The 16,059-nt window shown below is 59.0% G+C and overlaps 1 protein-coding gene across 2 annotated transcripts; it reads right to left on the bottom strand.

The window, feature by feature from the left end:
* Nucleotides 1-1,886: 1,886 nt before the first annotated feature.
* SMTNL1 (smoothelin like 1) lies at nt 1,887-16,007 on the bottom strand. Of its 2 annotated transcripts, none has more exons than XM_043481575.1 (8): nt 15,850-16,007; nt 9,914-10,584; nt 9,561-9,693; nt 9,244-9,295; nt 7,310-7,471; nt 6,899-7,013; nt 6,629-6,780; nt 1,887-2,138 (listed from the first exon to the last, which is right to left on the bottom strand). In XM_043481575.1, exons 2-8 carry the CDS (start codon nt 10,580-10,582, stop codon nt 1,994-1,996), a joined length of 1,428 nt encoding a protein of 475 aa, XP_043337510.1. In that variant the 5' UTR covers nt 10,583-10,584; nt 15,850-16,007; the 3' UTR covers nt 1,887-1,993. The 2 variants fall into 2 exon arrangements, with proteins under 2 accessions (XP_043337510.1, XP_043337512.1); XM_043481577.1 differs by having other exon boundaries at nt 7,310-7,468.
* Between the last annotated feature and the right edge of the window lie 52 nt (nt 16,008-16,059).

Genomic DNA, 16,059 nt, shown 5'->3' with positions numbered 1-16,059 from the left:
TCTTGCCGAGCACGGGCTGCAGGCACACGGACTCAGTAGCTGCAGCTCATGGGCTCGGTAGTTACGGCGCGTGGGCTTAGTTGCCCCGCGGCCTGTGGAATCTTCCCGGACGGGGGATCGAACGGGGGTCCCTTGCACTGCAAGGCGGAGTCTTAACCACTGGGCCACCAGGGGGCCCTGCCTGCCTGGTTCTTAAACCACTGCTGTCCCCGTTTGGTGGCGGCGGGTTCTCAGGGGCAGGCTTTACGCCGGGAGGGGCTTCCCGTCCAGCTTGAGTCCAGGGGGAGCTGTGGAGACTGTGTCTGCTCAGCCGTTAAACACAAGGGTCCACCTGAGCCTTCACTCAGGGGGCAAGTGGCTCATCGGGAGGAGGCTGGGGGTTTAGCTTGCTTCCGGATCAACGGAGGGCTCGCAGGGCGCGGAGCCTTGTGTGACCCCAAGCACTGTCGGGACAGCTGGCTGTGAGGGGCCCGGCCACCCTCAGCCAGAGGGGTCGTCGGCCCCCCCCCCCCACAGGAGTGACGCCCCCGTCTTAGGCAGGAGGCAGCCAAGGCTAACGCAGCCGTCGGGTGGGCTGCCACGTCCACCCCGCTCATCTGGGCAGAGCCCGCACCTCTGGCCGCAGTGCCAAGCGGGCGGGTTTCCATTTCTGTGTTTTCATGAGCCGTTCTCATCAGCGCATATGCGCCCAACAGCCGATAAAGCCAGACAGGATTGTTAGCAGGAAATTAGAGTCAGCTCTGGGTTTCCCCGGTGGCTCAGTGGTCAAGAATCTGCCTGCAAGGCAGGAGATCCAGGCTCTGTCCTTGAGTCGGGAAGATCCCCTTGGAGGAGGGCATGGCGACCCACTCCAGTATCCTTGCCTGGAGAATCCCATGGACGGAGGAGCCTGGCGGGCTTCAGTCCACGAGGTCGCACAGAGTTGGACACGACAGAAATACCTAAGCAGCTGCAGCAATGTACTCAGCTCTAGGGCTCATCTCTAGTGAGCAGTGGGAAAACAGTCAAAACCTCAGCCAGCGTTGAGGGATTACCTGAGCACAAGGGAGGAGCTTCTGGGTGCGGTGGTTCTAAAACCACTGGCTTTTTTTCATTTTTTGGGCCTCACCACACAGCATGCAGGATCTTAGCTCCCTGACTCGGGATTGAACGCGTGCCCCCCTGCAGTGGAAGTGTGGAGTCTTAACTACTGGACTGCCAGGGAAATCCCCAAACCATGGGCTTTTCAGAGACAGAACGCGGAGTATCTTTGAGTCAAAGACATCACCTCCAGGTCCCACGAGCCTAGTTTGAGTGGGAGTTCTAGAGAATCTTCTACAGCAGTCCCTGTCCTGGAACTCCCTAATCTAGAAGTGTGGAGAGAGGGAAAAAGCTGTGGGCAAGTGCCCCCCGTGGCTGGAAACGTGAGGATGTGGTTCCTTTGGGCCACGGCTTAGAGAACGTTTGTGTGGCAGGCCCCAGGCGAGGCCTTTTGTCCTCTGTTGTCATCTGTTGTTAGTAAGTCGCGTCTGACTCTCTTTGACCCCGGGGACTGCAGCACGCCAGGCTCCTCTGTCCCCCACTGTCTCCCAGAGTTTGCTCAAAATCACGACCACTGAGCCAGTGATACTATCTACGTGATCCCATTTAACCCTCACAGCACCTGCGGGATTCTGAGCCACTATTATCCCCGTTCAGATGGCGAACTGAAGCTCAGAGAGGTTCGCTCAGTGGCCCAGGGACACACAGCTTCTTGGCGACGAGACCCAGCACACTCCTGTCCCAGATGCTTGTCACGGTTGTTGAGAAAACCACATCAGGTGAGGAAAGTGGGAGGCCAGGGCTGCTTATCCCAGAGCAAGAGAGGCTCCTGGCGGGGTAGAGAGGGAGCCCCGAGGAGCCAGACGGGATTTTACAAAACAGCCTTTAATGCAGTTAAGACTGGGGCCGCCTGCCCAGCCCCGCCGCCTCCGTGGAGCTGAAGGGCGCCTCCCGGCCAGCACTGGCCAGTCCCTCATTTCTTCTTGGTCTTGACCAGCCCCTTCTGCACAAGGCTGCGGTACAGCTCCTGGAGGTAGGTGTAGACGCACTTGGAGTCGGGCACCGCCAGCCGCACCATGTCGTCCACCTCCAGCAGCTGGGCGCAGTCGGCCAGTTTCCTGAGGGGCAGAGGGGGTGGGGTGAGAGGTGGGGGGCTAAGGGACGGGGTGGGGCAGCTCCCCGAGGATGAAGCCCGCAGGACTGCGTGCAGCAGCGCTGGGACTTCGTCTGGCGCAACCATCCCACTGTACAGATGAGACAGCTGCGATCCTGCAGAGTCAAGACTCAGACTCAGCGTGGCTTGACTCCAAAGCCGTGTTTTCACTGCCCCACGTGTCTGCACGTGGGAGCGCGACCCTCTGGTCTGGGGTTCTGCGTGAACCACCCTTCTATGTGCGCCCGTGTCCGTCATCCAGAAGGACAGGCCCCGCAGGAAGAGTTAAAAGCACAGACCCCTAATCCCGGCTGGAGTGTGGGCGTGCAGCCTCAACTCCTCCAGCTTCCACAGGCTCTGTGTGTACTGAGGGGCGCCGCGTGCTAGGCGTTCTTCTGGGGAGTTCAACACTGAACAAAATAAGAATCCCCCATCCTCATCAACGTTCTCGTGGAAGAAAACAGGCAGTCGTCAAATAGAAACTGATGGTACATCAGAGGATGAGAGATACTACAGAGAAAAAGAAGGCAGGGAAGGACAGGACATGTTTCTGTGTTCAAGGGGGTTTGCTTTTGTAATATGTTGGTGATGGCATTTACTTATTTACTGTCAGTGCCTCGCGCTTCTGGGATCTTAGTTCCCCCATCAGGGATTGAACCTGGGCCCTCGGCAATGAGAGTGCAGAGTCCTAACCACTGGACCCCCAGGGAGTTCCCCGAAAAGAGAGAGAGAGAAAGAGACAAGTCGCTCGGTTGTGTCTGACTCTTTGCAACCCATGAGCTGTAGCTGACCAGGCTCCTCCATCCATGGGATTTTCCAGACAAGAACACTGGAGTTGGTTGCCATTTCCTCCTCCAGGGGATCTTCCTGATCCAGGTATCAAACCCGGGTCTCCAACACTGCAGGCAGACTGTTCAGCATCTGAGCCACCAGGGAAGCCCGGAGTTCCTCAAAGAGGTTTTTAATAGGAAAAGTTCTCTTAAGAGGACTTTTAAGCTCAGGAAAGTTCTCCTAAAGAGAGTAAATCGGGTACATATTTGCAGGAAGGGGGTTCCAGGCAGAGAAAACAGCAGGTGCAAATGTTCTGAGACAGGAGTGCTTGAGCAACTGCATGGAACTTAGCAGCAAGTCCTGTTTCTCTAACTTCCCAGCTGCTCTTTGGGAGCACAGGCTACTCCTGGCATCGCCGAGGCCGACCATCTGATCTGAGCATTGTCGGGGCCTTGCCACCACATGCCAGGAGGCTTATCAAATGTTTCCCTCTACCCTTTTTTTTTTTGCTGCTCTGCACAGCTTACAGGATCTCAGCTCCCCAACTCAGGGACTGAGCCAGCCCAGCCCAGGGCAAAGCCTGGAGTCCTGGGCCGGCAGGGAGCTCCAAATGCCTTCTCTCGACTGGTCTCGTTTCCTCCACTCCTCTGTGTTCAGCCGGCAGAAGGGGAGCCGGAGACTCACAGCACCTTGGTGGTTTGCCCAAAGCGAGCGGCACAGCGGGGACTCCACCGCGGGCCTGCCGGACGCGCCTGGCATCCCAGCCCTGAAGCTGGGTCCCAGCAGGCCGCCCGGGGTGCCGGCAGGAGGGGCCATCATGTCCTGGCTGGCGTCCTCTCAGGGCTGAGTCAGCTGGACCGACAGCCAAGCCAGACGGGCCTGGGCGCAGGCAAGGCGCGCAGACTGAGGGGCTTCGAGGAACAGGACGAGTTCCCCGCCACCACCGCCTGCTGTCGGCTCCCGGCTCTGGGTCCGGGTGCGGTTTCCACCCGGGAGAGGCTGGGCCTGGGGAGCCAGGGCGGGACTGTTTCAGAGGAATCAGAGAAGCCTTCTAGAAGGGAGCCAGCTGTGGCCGGGCCCCTTACTTTGCACACATCGTCTGCACACCCAGCCCTAGGAGAGGTTCCGTCAGCTGCCGCGGGTCAGAGAGCGAGGCAGGGGGACTTCCCGGGTGGTCCAGCGGTCAGGGCTTGGAGCTCCCAGGGTGGGGGCGCACGTGTGACCCCCGGTCTCCCGTGGTCAGAGAACTAAGATCCCGCACGCCTCACAGCATGGCCACATGCACACAGCCTGGCAGCTGCAGGAGGACAGTGACCCGTGGCCCAGAGGCCAGGGACGCCTGTCAGGGCCCAGCCACACGCCCTTCTGATGGTGACTGAGAGCTCGCAGTCCCGGCCAGCGGTTTCCCTTTCCAGGGCCGGGTCGGCCACACCCTCCTGCACTAGCCTCCCATAACTCCCTGCTGCAGCCACACATGCATCGTTGTGACCGTCAAATCGGACGATCCAAGAGAAGCGCTTAGCAGCACGCCTGGCATCTGATCACTCTTGGTCCCCATGGTTTGTCATGGCCCTTAAAGGTGCTCTGAGCTCAGAGCAGGACACAGGGCTCCCGACCCCTTCACCCCGACCCCCAGCCCAGGGCACTACCCCCAGCCCACAGCAGGATAACGTGAAACCGAAGGGACCTTCCAGAGCACCAACTCCGCATGCACGCGTGCGTGCTCAGTTGTGTCCGACTCCTTGTGACCCCATGGACTGTAGCCCACCAGGCTCCTCTGTCCATGGGATTCTCCAGGCAAGAATACTGCAGTGGGTTGCCATTTTGGTAAGGAATCTGTCTGCAGTGCAGGAGACCCGGATTTAATCCCTGGCTCGGAAAGATCCCCTGGAGAAGGAAACCACAACCCACTCCAGTACTCTTGCCTGGAGCATCCCATGGACAGAGGAGCCTGGTGGGCTACAGTCCATGGGTCTCAGGAGTCGGACACGACTTAGAGACTAAACCACCACCTCCAGGAGATCTTCCCAACCCAGGGATTGAACCCGGGTCTCTTGGCGTCTCCTGCACTGGCAGGCGGGTTTTTTTAGATCACTGAGCCACCTGGGAAGCCCTTCTGCAGCACCAAGTCTGGGAGTTTTCAGATGGGCTCCTCGGTGCCCGAGGGCCGGGAGACGTGCTTCAGGACCATCTTAGGAAGGGGGTTGGACTGACCTGGGGTGCCCCGGGAGCCCCTCCCAGCCTAAAAAGGCTGCCCTTAAATCTGTTTCCTGTGTTGGGCATCCACTTACTGTTTTGTTTGAGGAAGATGCCGGTGGGGTGGGGGACCCATTTGAAAAGCACCAGTCAGTATTTTTGCCAGTGGGGACATGCAGACCCAGAGAGGGGAGGGTGGCTTCCCCGGGCTTCCCCGCGGGTTGGTGGCCAGGCCTGAACTCGATCAGAGGGCTCAGCCTCCCGAACCAAAACGCTGCCAGCATCCCCAGGGACTTGTTCCCTCCTCCGGGCCTTCAGAAGCGCCCTCAGCCGTCCCTTCCCAGGCCCCAGAGCTGTCCTCATGGACGACACCCTCTGCCCAGACTGGGTGGCCCAGAAGCCTCCCCCAGGCAGGAAAGGAAGAGTGGCCCAGGATGAGCCCCCTGGGAGCCTCAAGGCCACTGGGGGACCGGCTGGCCTCCCCGGGGGAGAGGTGGAAGCCTTTGGCCGAGTCCGGCTTTGGGGCTTTGGTGGGGAGGGTGCCTCCGCTCCCCACCACCCGGCAGCCTTGTGTTCACCTCTCAGGGTCTTCCCTGGGCTCCGCTGCTCCTCATGCCCCTCCTGCTTGTCTAGTCCTGGCACCCAGCTGTGTGAACCTCAGCAATAAATCTCCCTCCAGGTCCCATATCGAATAACAAGGATCATCACAGGGGCTCCCCTGGCAGTCCTGTGATTGGGAATCCGCCTGTCACTGCAGGGACCATGGGGTCAGTCCCTGGTCTGGGGTGATTCCACATGCCTCGGGGCAACTAAGTCTGTGGGCCAGCCACACTGCTGAAGCCCAAGAGCCTAGAGCCTGGACAAGAGAAGCCTGGGCACTACATGAGGAAGAGGAAACCCTGCTCATCACAACTGGAGAAAGTCCGTGCAGCCAAAAATAAGTAAATTTTAAAAATACATAACAATTGTGATATCATTCATTTTAGTATAGAACAGCAGCTAAGATTCTTGTTTGTTTGAAATGTTTGCCACGGGTTAGGCACTGTGATAGGGAGTCCCTATCGCAAACTCCCAGTCTTCCCCTCCTGTATCTCTCACCCGCCTGCATGTTCCCTGCCTGTCTCCTCATAGTTTATTCTGCATATATGTGTATTTGCTATCTGTCTCTTTAGAATGGGAGTCACGGGAGTTTCCTGGTGGGCCAGTGATTTAGACTCTGTGCTTCCAACGCCAAGAGTGAAGGTTTAGTCCCTGGTTGAGGAACATGCCACGGGGCACGGCCAAAAAATAAAATACTATAAAATAGAATAGGCGTCACGGGCAGCGGGGATTTTGTGGGTTTCGCCCACTGCCCCGTCCTCAGACAGTTCCCCGCATCCGGGAAGCACCTGTTGGATTCAAGGAGGTGTGGCCACGGGCTCGGCCTGACCCGCCCTCCCGGGGCCCCGGCCCCAGTCCCCGGCGCTCGGCGGCCCCCGCCCGGCTTACTCTGCGGTGGAGAAGGCCAGCGTGAAGTTGTGGCGGCGCTGCGCGGGGTCCAGCGCCGCGTAGTCGAAGGCGTCGGGGAAGAACTTGTGGATGAGCGCGCAGAAGGCCATGCCGCTGCCCCAGCTCGAGGAGAAGTTCTGGATGTCCACGTGCTGCGGGGGCGGGAGCCGCATCAGGGGCCTGCGCCTCGCCCCGTCGGACCCCCGCCCCCCACCCCGGCACGGCAGGCCGCCGGACCCCCGGCCTGGCCGCCGTCCCCGCCGCGCGCACCTCGTAGTTCCTGGTCATGGCGCGGCACCACTCCAGCAGCATGTTGCGAACGCCACCCACCGCCGCGCCGGCCGCCTTGGTGTTCCGGAACAGCGCCGTGGGGCCCGCGGCCGCCCTGCGCGCCGGGGCGGGGCGGGGGATCCATCAGACGGCAGTCCTCCCGGTGTGTGGGGGGGACTCCCATCGGACGGCCTTCCTCCCGGGGGGCGGGGTCCATCAGACGGCAGTCCTCCGGGTGTGTGGGGGGGACTCCCATCAGACCGCAGTCCTCCCGGGGGGGGCGGGGTCCATCAGACGGCAGTCCTCCCCGGGTAGGGAGGGCATCAGATGTCCCTCTGGGGCTCGGGCTGTTTCTCCCCCAGCCCATCCTCCCACCAATTCCGCCCCACCAGCCCCTCGCCTGAATCCTACCCTCCAAACTTGTCCACGATGGCCTTGCGGTTCTGAGCTCGGGGTCCCCGGGGCCGGGTAGGGGCGGACACCCTGCGCTCTGGTGCCTTCTCCTTCTTCTTCTCCTCTGGCGGAGGGGCCTCCGTGGGGCTCTGGGGCACATCACTGGGCGAAGAGTCACTGCTTGGAAACGTTCAGAGGAGCGTGAGAGGGGCTGGAACCCGCCCCTACAGGGAGGAGGCTGGCTGGGCAGTGGTCCCTACCGCCCAAGAGGCTACCGAGCTTCGGCCCACCTCACACAGGTGCCTTCGGGCCCAGCCCTGGGAGGCGCTGAGAAGGAAGACAGGTTCAGTCCGACTGCCTAGGTCAGAACTAGGGCACATCTGAGGTCGACCTGAGTTCGAATCCTGCCTAGGCCTCTTATTTGCCATGTAATCTTGGGAGTGTCAAACCAGTCGGTCCTAAAGGAAATCAACCCTAAATAGTCTTTGGAAGGACTGATGCTGAAGTTGAAACTCCAATGCTTTGGCCACCTGATGGGAAGAACTGACTATTGAAAAGACCCTGATGCTGGGAAAGATTGAAGGCGGGAGGAGAAGGGGACGACAGAGGATGACATGGTTGGATGGCATCACCGACTCCATGGACATGAGTTTGAGAAAACTCCAGGAGTTGGTGAAGGACAGGGAGGCCTGGCGTGCTGCGGTTCATGGGGTCGCAAAGAGTCAGGTGTGACTTAGTGACTGAACAACAGCTTGGGACTGTCATGTCACTTCTCTGAGCCTCAGCTTGCTTGTCTGTATAATGGGAATAGGTACCTGGCAAGGTGGGTCTAAGGCTCTGTAAGAAGGGGAATGTGAACGCTCACCAGGTACCTTTCCCTAAGAAGGTCACATGGAGGTGGCTTTCAGCTCGAAATAAAGGAAGACTCTTCTAATGACTCGAGAAGGCAATGGCACCCCACTCCAGTGCTCTTGCCTGGAAAATCCCATGGATGGAGGAGCCTGGTGGGCTGCAGTCCATGGGGTCGCTAAGACTCGGGCACGACTGAGTAACTTCACTTTCACTTTTCACTTTCATGCATTGCCTGGAGAATCCCAGGTACAGAGGAGCCTGGTGGGCTGCCGTCTATGGGGCTGCACAGAGTCGGACACGACTGCAGCGGCTCAGCAGCAGCAGCAGCTTCTAACGACAAAATTTGTGCCCTGGCAAGAGGAAGGCTCTCGTGTCATCCCGCACCTTTCAGGCATCAGGCGTCAGCTGAGTGCTTTATACACAGATGTCATTTGAGCCTCACAAGAAGCCTGTGAGGCAGGTACCCTGACCGTGCCCACTTCCCAGGGGAGGAGGGGGAAGGGATGTAGCCACAGTCACACAGCTGGGGCTTCCCTGGTGGCTCAGTGGTTAAAAAAAAAAAAAAAATCTGTTTGCTAAGGCAGGAGACTCGAGTGCCATCCCTGGGTCAGGAAGAGCCCCTGGAGGAGGAGATGGCAAACCCTCTCCAGTGTTTTTGCCTGGGAAATCCCATGAACAGAGGAGCCTGGTGGACTAGGGTCCATGGGGTCCCAAAGAGTCAGACACGACCAGCCTAGCGACCAACACAGCAACAGGCAGCGTCGCTGTCCAAACGCAGGCTTTCTGCTCGCGCCTGACCGGTGATGCTGAGACTGCGGGGACAGACAAGGCTGGGGGCTCCCATGGAGAGTCCTGGGGGTGCTGGGGAGGAGGCTCCTTCAGCACTGGGTGGGGGGGGGCAACCAGGGAGGCCCCACCGCCTATTGCTCCCCACTCCAGCGCTTCTCCTTTCCCCGGCTCTGCCCTGAGCTAGGGGGCAGCAATATTCTGGCATATCCGGAGCCCAGATGCTGGAGGCCCAGTCTCAGGGGACAGCAGGCTCTGAAGGGAGCAGGTGGTGATGGCTGGGGGGGAGCCGGGGCTCCAGCGTTGGACATTACCTGGCTGAAGGACCTGGCTCTTCAGAAGCCGCGGTGTCTGGGCTCAGCCCCTCTGAGGGAGAGGAACAGGAGGGAGGGAAGCAGGGCAATCGTGGTGCGCCCCCCCACACCCCCCGGGGGGCCTGAAGCAGGTGGGGTCCTGGCCCCCCATGCCCCCCACGCCCTTGGGTGGGCCCTGAAGCAAGTGGGGTCCTGGCCCCCTCCCCCGGACGCCCCCCACGCCCCCGGGGCGGACCCTGCAGCAGGTGGGCCCTCGGGCACCCCCCCCCCCCCGCACGCCCCGGACGCCCCCCACACCCCCCGGGGCGCCCCCTCACCTGGGCTGGCGCTGCCGCCCTCCTCCGTGGGGCTCTCGGGCCATACCTCCGGGGAGCTGGGAGGCCCCCCCGCCCCGTCCTCGGCCTCGGCCCCTCCACCCTCGTCCTGCTCGTCAGCAGGGCCGCCCGGCTCCTGGAAGGTACGCGCTGGGTGGGCTCGTGCCTGCCCGAGGCTCTGCGAGCGCTTCAGAAAGATCTGGAAGGCAGCCCGGGGCCAGAGCGCGGCTCCCCCGGCCCTCCGCCTCCCACCCAGGCTCTGAGACTTTCCCGGAGGAATAAAGCGGCCCGGGGGCTCTGGGGGCGACTCTGGGCCGCCGTGGGGCCCCCGCCCTCCTCCCCGCTTCCGCACTCACCACCCCCTCCGTCGCCTCCTCCTCCTGTGGCTCGGGCGTGGCCTCCTCCGCCCCGGCGGCCTTCTTCGGAGAGTCCGGCTGGGCCGCTGGAGCGCCGGCTTCCTCCTGGGCTGCAGCCTGGGGCTTCTCCGCCTTGCCGCCCGCCTCCTGAGGGGCCGCGGCGGCCTCGCCCTTCCCTTCGGCCTCCCTGCCTCCAGCCTCGGCCTCCTGCGCCGCGGAAGCCTGCTTCAGCTCGGCCTGGGCCTCTCCGCTCGCGTCGACGCTCTCCCTAGACCCAGGCCTGGCCTCTTTCTCGTCAGCCCTCGGCTTCTCAGAGGCCGACGCGGTCTCCCCTTCTCTCTCCGCCCCCGCGGGCTCAGAGTGGGTCTGGTCTCTCCTGTCGGTCTTCCCAGGGGCCGCGGTGGTCTCTCCCTGCCCGCTGTCTTCCTGCTGAAGGCCAGCCTCCCCTTGGGATTCCGCCTTGACCTCACCCAGCCCGTCTGCCTGGCATTCAGCGGGAACGCCGTCCTCGGCCGGGGCCCGCTCCTGCTCGCCCGCTCTGGCGGCGCTCTCGGCGGGGCCTGCGGCCGCCTCCTCCGCAGAGCCGCCGCCTCCCGCGGCCTCCGGGGCCTCCGCGGCTGGGGGGACAGTGGCCCCGTCCTCAGAGGGCTTCCCCGCCTTCTGCTCCATCTCTGGAAAGAGAAGACAGACACAGCCGGTCATGCCCCCTTTCTCCAGGTGAAGGCCCTGGAGTCTGGACACCTTCAGTTCAGTCTCGGGGTCCCCATTGCTTGGACATGAGGCAACAACACCCACTTTCCGTCTGGCTAAATGAGGGGAGGGCACCACTTCCCCCAAAGGCGGTGTTGGGCCGGCTATGTTCACTTGCTGTCCACCGAAGGGTCCTCTGCCGGTTGTGACTTGGGCTTTAAAGAACACTGGGTCAGGACTTGCTTGGTGGTCCAGTCGTTAAGAATCTGCCTGCCAATGCAGGGGACACGGGTTCGATGCCTGGTACGAGAAGATTCCACATGCTGAGGGGCAGTTAAGTCCTTGGACCAGGACTACTGAGCCCGCACTCCTGAGCCCGAGAGCCATCACAGGAGAAGCCCTGGGCATCGCAGGGAAGAGTATCCCACTCGCTGCCACTAGAGAAAGCCTGGACACAGCAGCAGAGACCCAGCACAGCTAAAGGCAAATAAACAAAAACACTTAAAAAAACAAGAACGCTGAGTCCCCTCATGCCTTTTCAATGATTTGGCCTCTTTTTGGATGAGTCAGCAAGGTGGTTACAGTTTGACACTGGCATCCCTGGACAGTTACTCCTCTTCCCTTTCGATGGAGATAGCTGTCCGCAGGGCCCGCAGGCTCAGAGCCCAAAGCAGACAGGAATCTCTAGGTAGAATCAAATAAGACTGCTTTGATTCCAGTTGGATTTATTTTTACAGTTACATTCTATTTCTGGCTGGTGACGTGGAGTTTCCATTTCCAATAGTGATATAAAGTTTCTGTTATAAATACACTTATTGAAGTTAAAATCAGCTAATTCGAAGGAATATGTTCAGGAAAGCAGGATACAAGATACCTAAGCTGCGGAGATGGCGTAAAGATGCCTGAGATTTGGGGAGCCCTGGGCCTGCATGGGGTCTGGGTCTCTGCCAGCTCCGAAGAGCTGGCCCTGGGCATGGCAGAGTTCCCTTCGGTGAAGAAGAGATATGTGCTCTCCCTGATTAACCTCCGCAGGGAAGTCTGATCCTCCAGCTGCTGGGGGTGGGAGGAAAGGGAGCGCGTGACACTTTAATGTGAGGTTTCCTCTTCAAGTACTGTATGTACAGTCAGCCTTCCATATCCTTGGGTTCTGTGGATTCAGCCAACCTCGGATGGAAAATATTTGGAAAACAAAAAAACCCAGAAAAGTACAAAAGGCAAAACTTAAATCTGCAGCCGCTCCAACTATTTATGTAGCATTTACATTGTTATTAACAATTGTTTACGTAACATTTTCATTGTCCTGGGTGTTACAAGCGATCTAGAGCTGACTTAAAGTATGAGGAAGGACTGTGTCAGTTAACAGCAAATGCTACACCATTTCATAGAAGAGACGAGAGCATCTGCAGATTTTAGTGTCCTCCAGGGAGGCTGGGTCTGATTCCCCACAGACACTGAAGGATGGTTATGCTGTCCAGTCTACGAAAATAGCTGGGTAGGGGGACAGAGCCAGCTCCTTCATCCTTCTGCCCTTCTTGGGGGCTCTGTTTACTGAGAAAATAATCCCCGAATAGTGTTCAGAGCATGACTCAGGCAGTAAAAGAAGCAGACACTGCTGTCACTGGCTAAAAATACCTCCCGCTCTCTGCAGGGCCGTCACTCTGGGTACAGTACCCCTGGCACCTGAGCAGTTGGGATGGAGGCAGGAAGACTCGGGTACGAGGGCCAGGGCCCTGTTCCTGCCAGCCATTCGGGTCCTGGGGTCCCTGGTTTAGTCTCCCACCATTTCCCCAGGAAGCGGGCTGGGATTTTCAAAGATGCTCACGCTGCCCTTCAATTCCACTGCTCCTACTACGGCCCACGGTTCACAGCTCTAGCAGTGAATTAAAGCTGGAGGGAAATCAATGAAGCTGGGAGATGGAGCACCCATCGGCAGGGAGCTGGGGGCTTGCCCTGACCTCGGCCCCAAGCCTGGGACCGCAGCGAATCTCCTTGCCTCTCTGGAGAGTCTTCATTTCCAACACAGACGGGACTGGTTGAGGTTGAGTTAGCGAACTGTGTTCTGTGGAAAACTGCGCTGTGCTCTAGTCGTGTCCGACTCTGCAACCCCATGGACTGTAACCCACCAGGTTCCTCTGTCCGTGGGGACTCTCCAGGCAAAAATACTGGAGTGGGTTGCCACGCCCTCCTCCAAGGGATCTTCCCGACCCAGGTCTCCCGCATTGCAGGTGGATTCTTCACCAGCTGAGCCACCAAGGAAGCCCAAGAATACTGGAGTGGGTAACCATTCCCTCCTCCAGGGGATCTTCCTGACATAGGAAATTGAACCGGGTCTCCTGTGTTACAGGTCGATTCTTTACCAGCTGAGCTACCAGGGAAGCTGTGGAAAACTAGGGCCTCCTAAGACATTCATAGGGCTTCCCAGCTAGTGCCAGTGGTAAAGAACCCACCTGCCAATGCAGGAGGCGAAAGAGACTTGGGTTTGATCCCTGGGTCTGGAAGATCCCCTGGAGAAGGAACTGGGACCCCACTCCAGTATTCTTGCCTGGAAAACTCCACGGGCAGAGGAGCCTGGTGGGCTACAGTCCATGGGGGCTGCAGTCCATGGGGCCACAAAGAGTCGGACGTGACCGAGTGAGTGAATAAGACATTAATGAGGGCTGCATTGGGGACAGGAGGGTGTTCACTGGCTATGATTCTTCCAAAAACAGCCTACTCTTAACCATTTTAGAGTCTTAGAGCTTCATTAGCACTTAAGAGTCCAGATACCCCATAGTAAAGAAATCTTAAGTTTGTTTAGCTTCCTTTAACTCGTTTTTCTCCAAACATATTTGGCCTTGGATTTTCTTTTTCATGGGTTCTTTTCATTTTGCTTTATCTATCCTGAGGTAGTCTCTGCCCCAAGTCTCTTTCTCCTCCTGCATGGGCAGGTGGGTTCTTTACCACTGACACCACCTGGGAAGCCCTATTAATGTCTTAGGAGGCCCTAGTTTTCCACAGGCTTCCCTGGTACAGATGTGAGAGTTGAACCACAAAGAAGGCTGAGTACCGAAGAATTGATACAGTACTTTTGAACTGTGGTGCTGGAGAAGACTCTTGAGAGTCCCTTGGACTGCAAGGAGATCCAACCAGTCCATCCTAAAGGAGATCAATCCTGGGTGTTCATTGGAAGGACTGATGCTCAAGCTGAAGCTCCAACACTCTGGCCACCTGATGCAAAGAGTTGACTCATTGGAAAAGACCCTGATGCTGGGAAAGATTGAAGGCGGGAGGAGAAGTGGACGACAGAGGATGAGATGGCTGGATGGCATCACCGACTCAATGGACATGGGTTTGGGTAAACTCTGGGAGATGGTGAAGGACAGGGAGACCTGGCGTGCTGCAGTTCATGGGGTCGCAAAGAGTCGAACACGACTGAGCGACTGAACAACCACCCTGAGACGCATCTGCTGCCCTCTTGAGCAAAGCCCCCTTTAGCAGAAGAAACTTTAGCGGATGCTGGTCTAAATGGTCCACACACCCCATCCCTGCCTTGCGCTCTTGTTGGGAAGGTGGTATGGTGCACAACTGAAAATCACTGATTCTTCAGCTTCCTACGAGGGGATTCCCAGCTCCCACTGCGACCTTGAGCAAGCTTCTTACCCTGCCTGGGTTTTGACTTCTAGAGATAAAAATAGGTCTCACCTCACAGGGATGGTGGAGGGTTAAGAAAGCCAATGCATAGAACGGATTTGGGGGCGTTCCTGGCACGGAAGGAGGACTCAGCCTACATCAGCTTGAACGGTGTAGGTTGGCTTCTGCCCTGCCCTGGGCCAGATTAAGGTCCTGACTCAGCCAGGAGGGCATTTAGTTGGTAAGACAAGGCAAAGAAAACTGAACACCGGTAAGATGATGAGCCCTCTTCATGCCTCACAGTGTGGCAGTGAGAGGCAGACACAGCTGAGCCCCGCAGCCGTCTTACCCTTCATCCAGGCTCCACACACAGTCCGGCGGAGGGGAAGGGCAGGTGTACACACACACACACACATGCGCACACCGCCCCTCAGCCATCCTGTGTGTTCCTCACCTCGGCTCTCCACCCTCCAGGCCTGTCAGAAACAGCCAAGGAATGAAGAAATGCAGAATACTGAGATGCTAGGATAACACCACCCACCCCAGCAGTGACTTCCCTATAGCTCAGATGGTAAAGAATCTGCCTGCAGTGCAGGAGACCTGGGTTCGATCCCTGGGTCAGGAAGATCCCCTGGAGAAGGAAACGGCAACCCACTCCAGTATTCTTGCCTGGAGAATCCCATGGACGGAGGAACCTGGAGGGCTAAAGTCCACGGGGTCGCAAAGATTCAGACACGACTGAGTGACTAACACACACCGCAGCATGAACAATTCTACAGCTTACTGCGGCACCCTCCTATGCCTCCCTGCTTCCTCACTCTAACCCCTCGGAATAGGCCTTACTGGCCCCGTTTTACAGATGGAGGAATTTGAGGCTTGGGGAGTGGAAGGCCCTTGACTACAGTGGTGCTTAGGACAATTAAATGGCCAAACTGTATGGAGAACCCAGGTCCCCTGAGGACCAGTCCACAGCTTCTGCTGGAGATGCTGCCCCCTACCAGCTCCTCAGCCAGCGTCCCGTGGGAGGCGCCTGGCGGGGGTGAGGGGGACCCCAGGAGGGCAGTCAGACGTGGCTGAGGAGGTCGGCTCTCACTTCCAAGTACGCAGTAGCCTCTGTCCCACTGCCTTGCCCAGGAAGCCTTCACTCCGCCCCGGTTTTGTGTCCCCTGCGGCAGCTCCCGTCTCTTCCTGTTTGTCTTGGCAGAAGGGAAGGCAGAGTAGCCAGGAGCCCGAGTTCCGAGCCCCACAGAGTGGAGACAGTGCTGGGGGCTCTGCTGACACCTCACGACCTCTGCTGCTCGGCCTGCCTCCCGGTGGTCCTCCAGCCAGCGACATCCCTCGGAGATGCCTGTCTCAGCTGCTTAGAGATGCCGCCTCCCACCCCAACTGGACTCGGAAGTCTGCGAGGCCCTCTCTGCCCATCAGGTCCTGGTGGGTGGCCACCTGCGGGCAACTCTGCTGAACACCCCAGGGCTGAGTCTCCAACCTCTGGCTCAAAAGAGTCGACATAGTGATGGACAGTCGGAGAGGATTTCTCCAACCGGGGGGCGCTGCTCAGAGGCTCCTGCCCTTGGAGGTGGGCAGAGGGGTCGGCAGACGGAGGGGCCGCTTGGAAAGGGGAGCAGGGCTTCGCCTACCTGCGGGGCCTCTGTCTGGGGTCCTGGAGCCGCCTCCTTCCTCGAGCTGAGCGCTGTCTCTCCCGGGCTGTCTTTAAGCCCCCGGGCTTCTAGCCCCCACCTTCCCCCCACCCCCCCACTGCAAGGGCCTGGGGCCACGGACCAGCATTGTTTACTATCCTGTTGGTACAACACTCCCCCTGGACGGGGAGGCTCAGGTTTCCCGAGGAG

The sequence above is a fragment of the Cervus canadensis genome, chromosome 11 (genome assembly GCF_019320065.1).
Source record: "Cervus canadensis isolate Bull #8, Minnesota chromosome 11, ASM1932006v1, whole genome shotgun sequence".
In the NCBI taxonomy this organism is placed as follows: Eukaryota; Metazoa; Chordata; class Mammalia; order Artiodactyla; family Cervidae; genus Cervus; species Cervus canadensis.
Note: the sequence above shows the minus strand (reverse complement) of the source record. Positions and strands in the feature narration are given on the sequence as shown.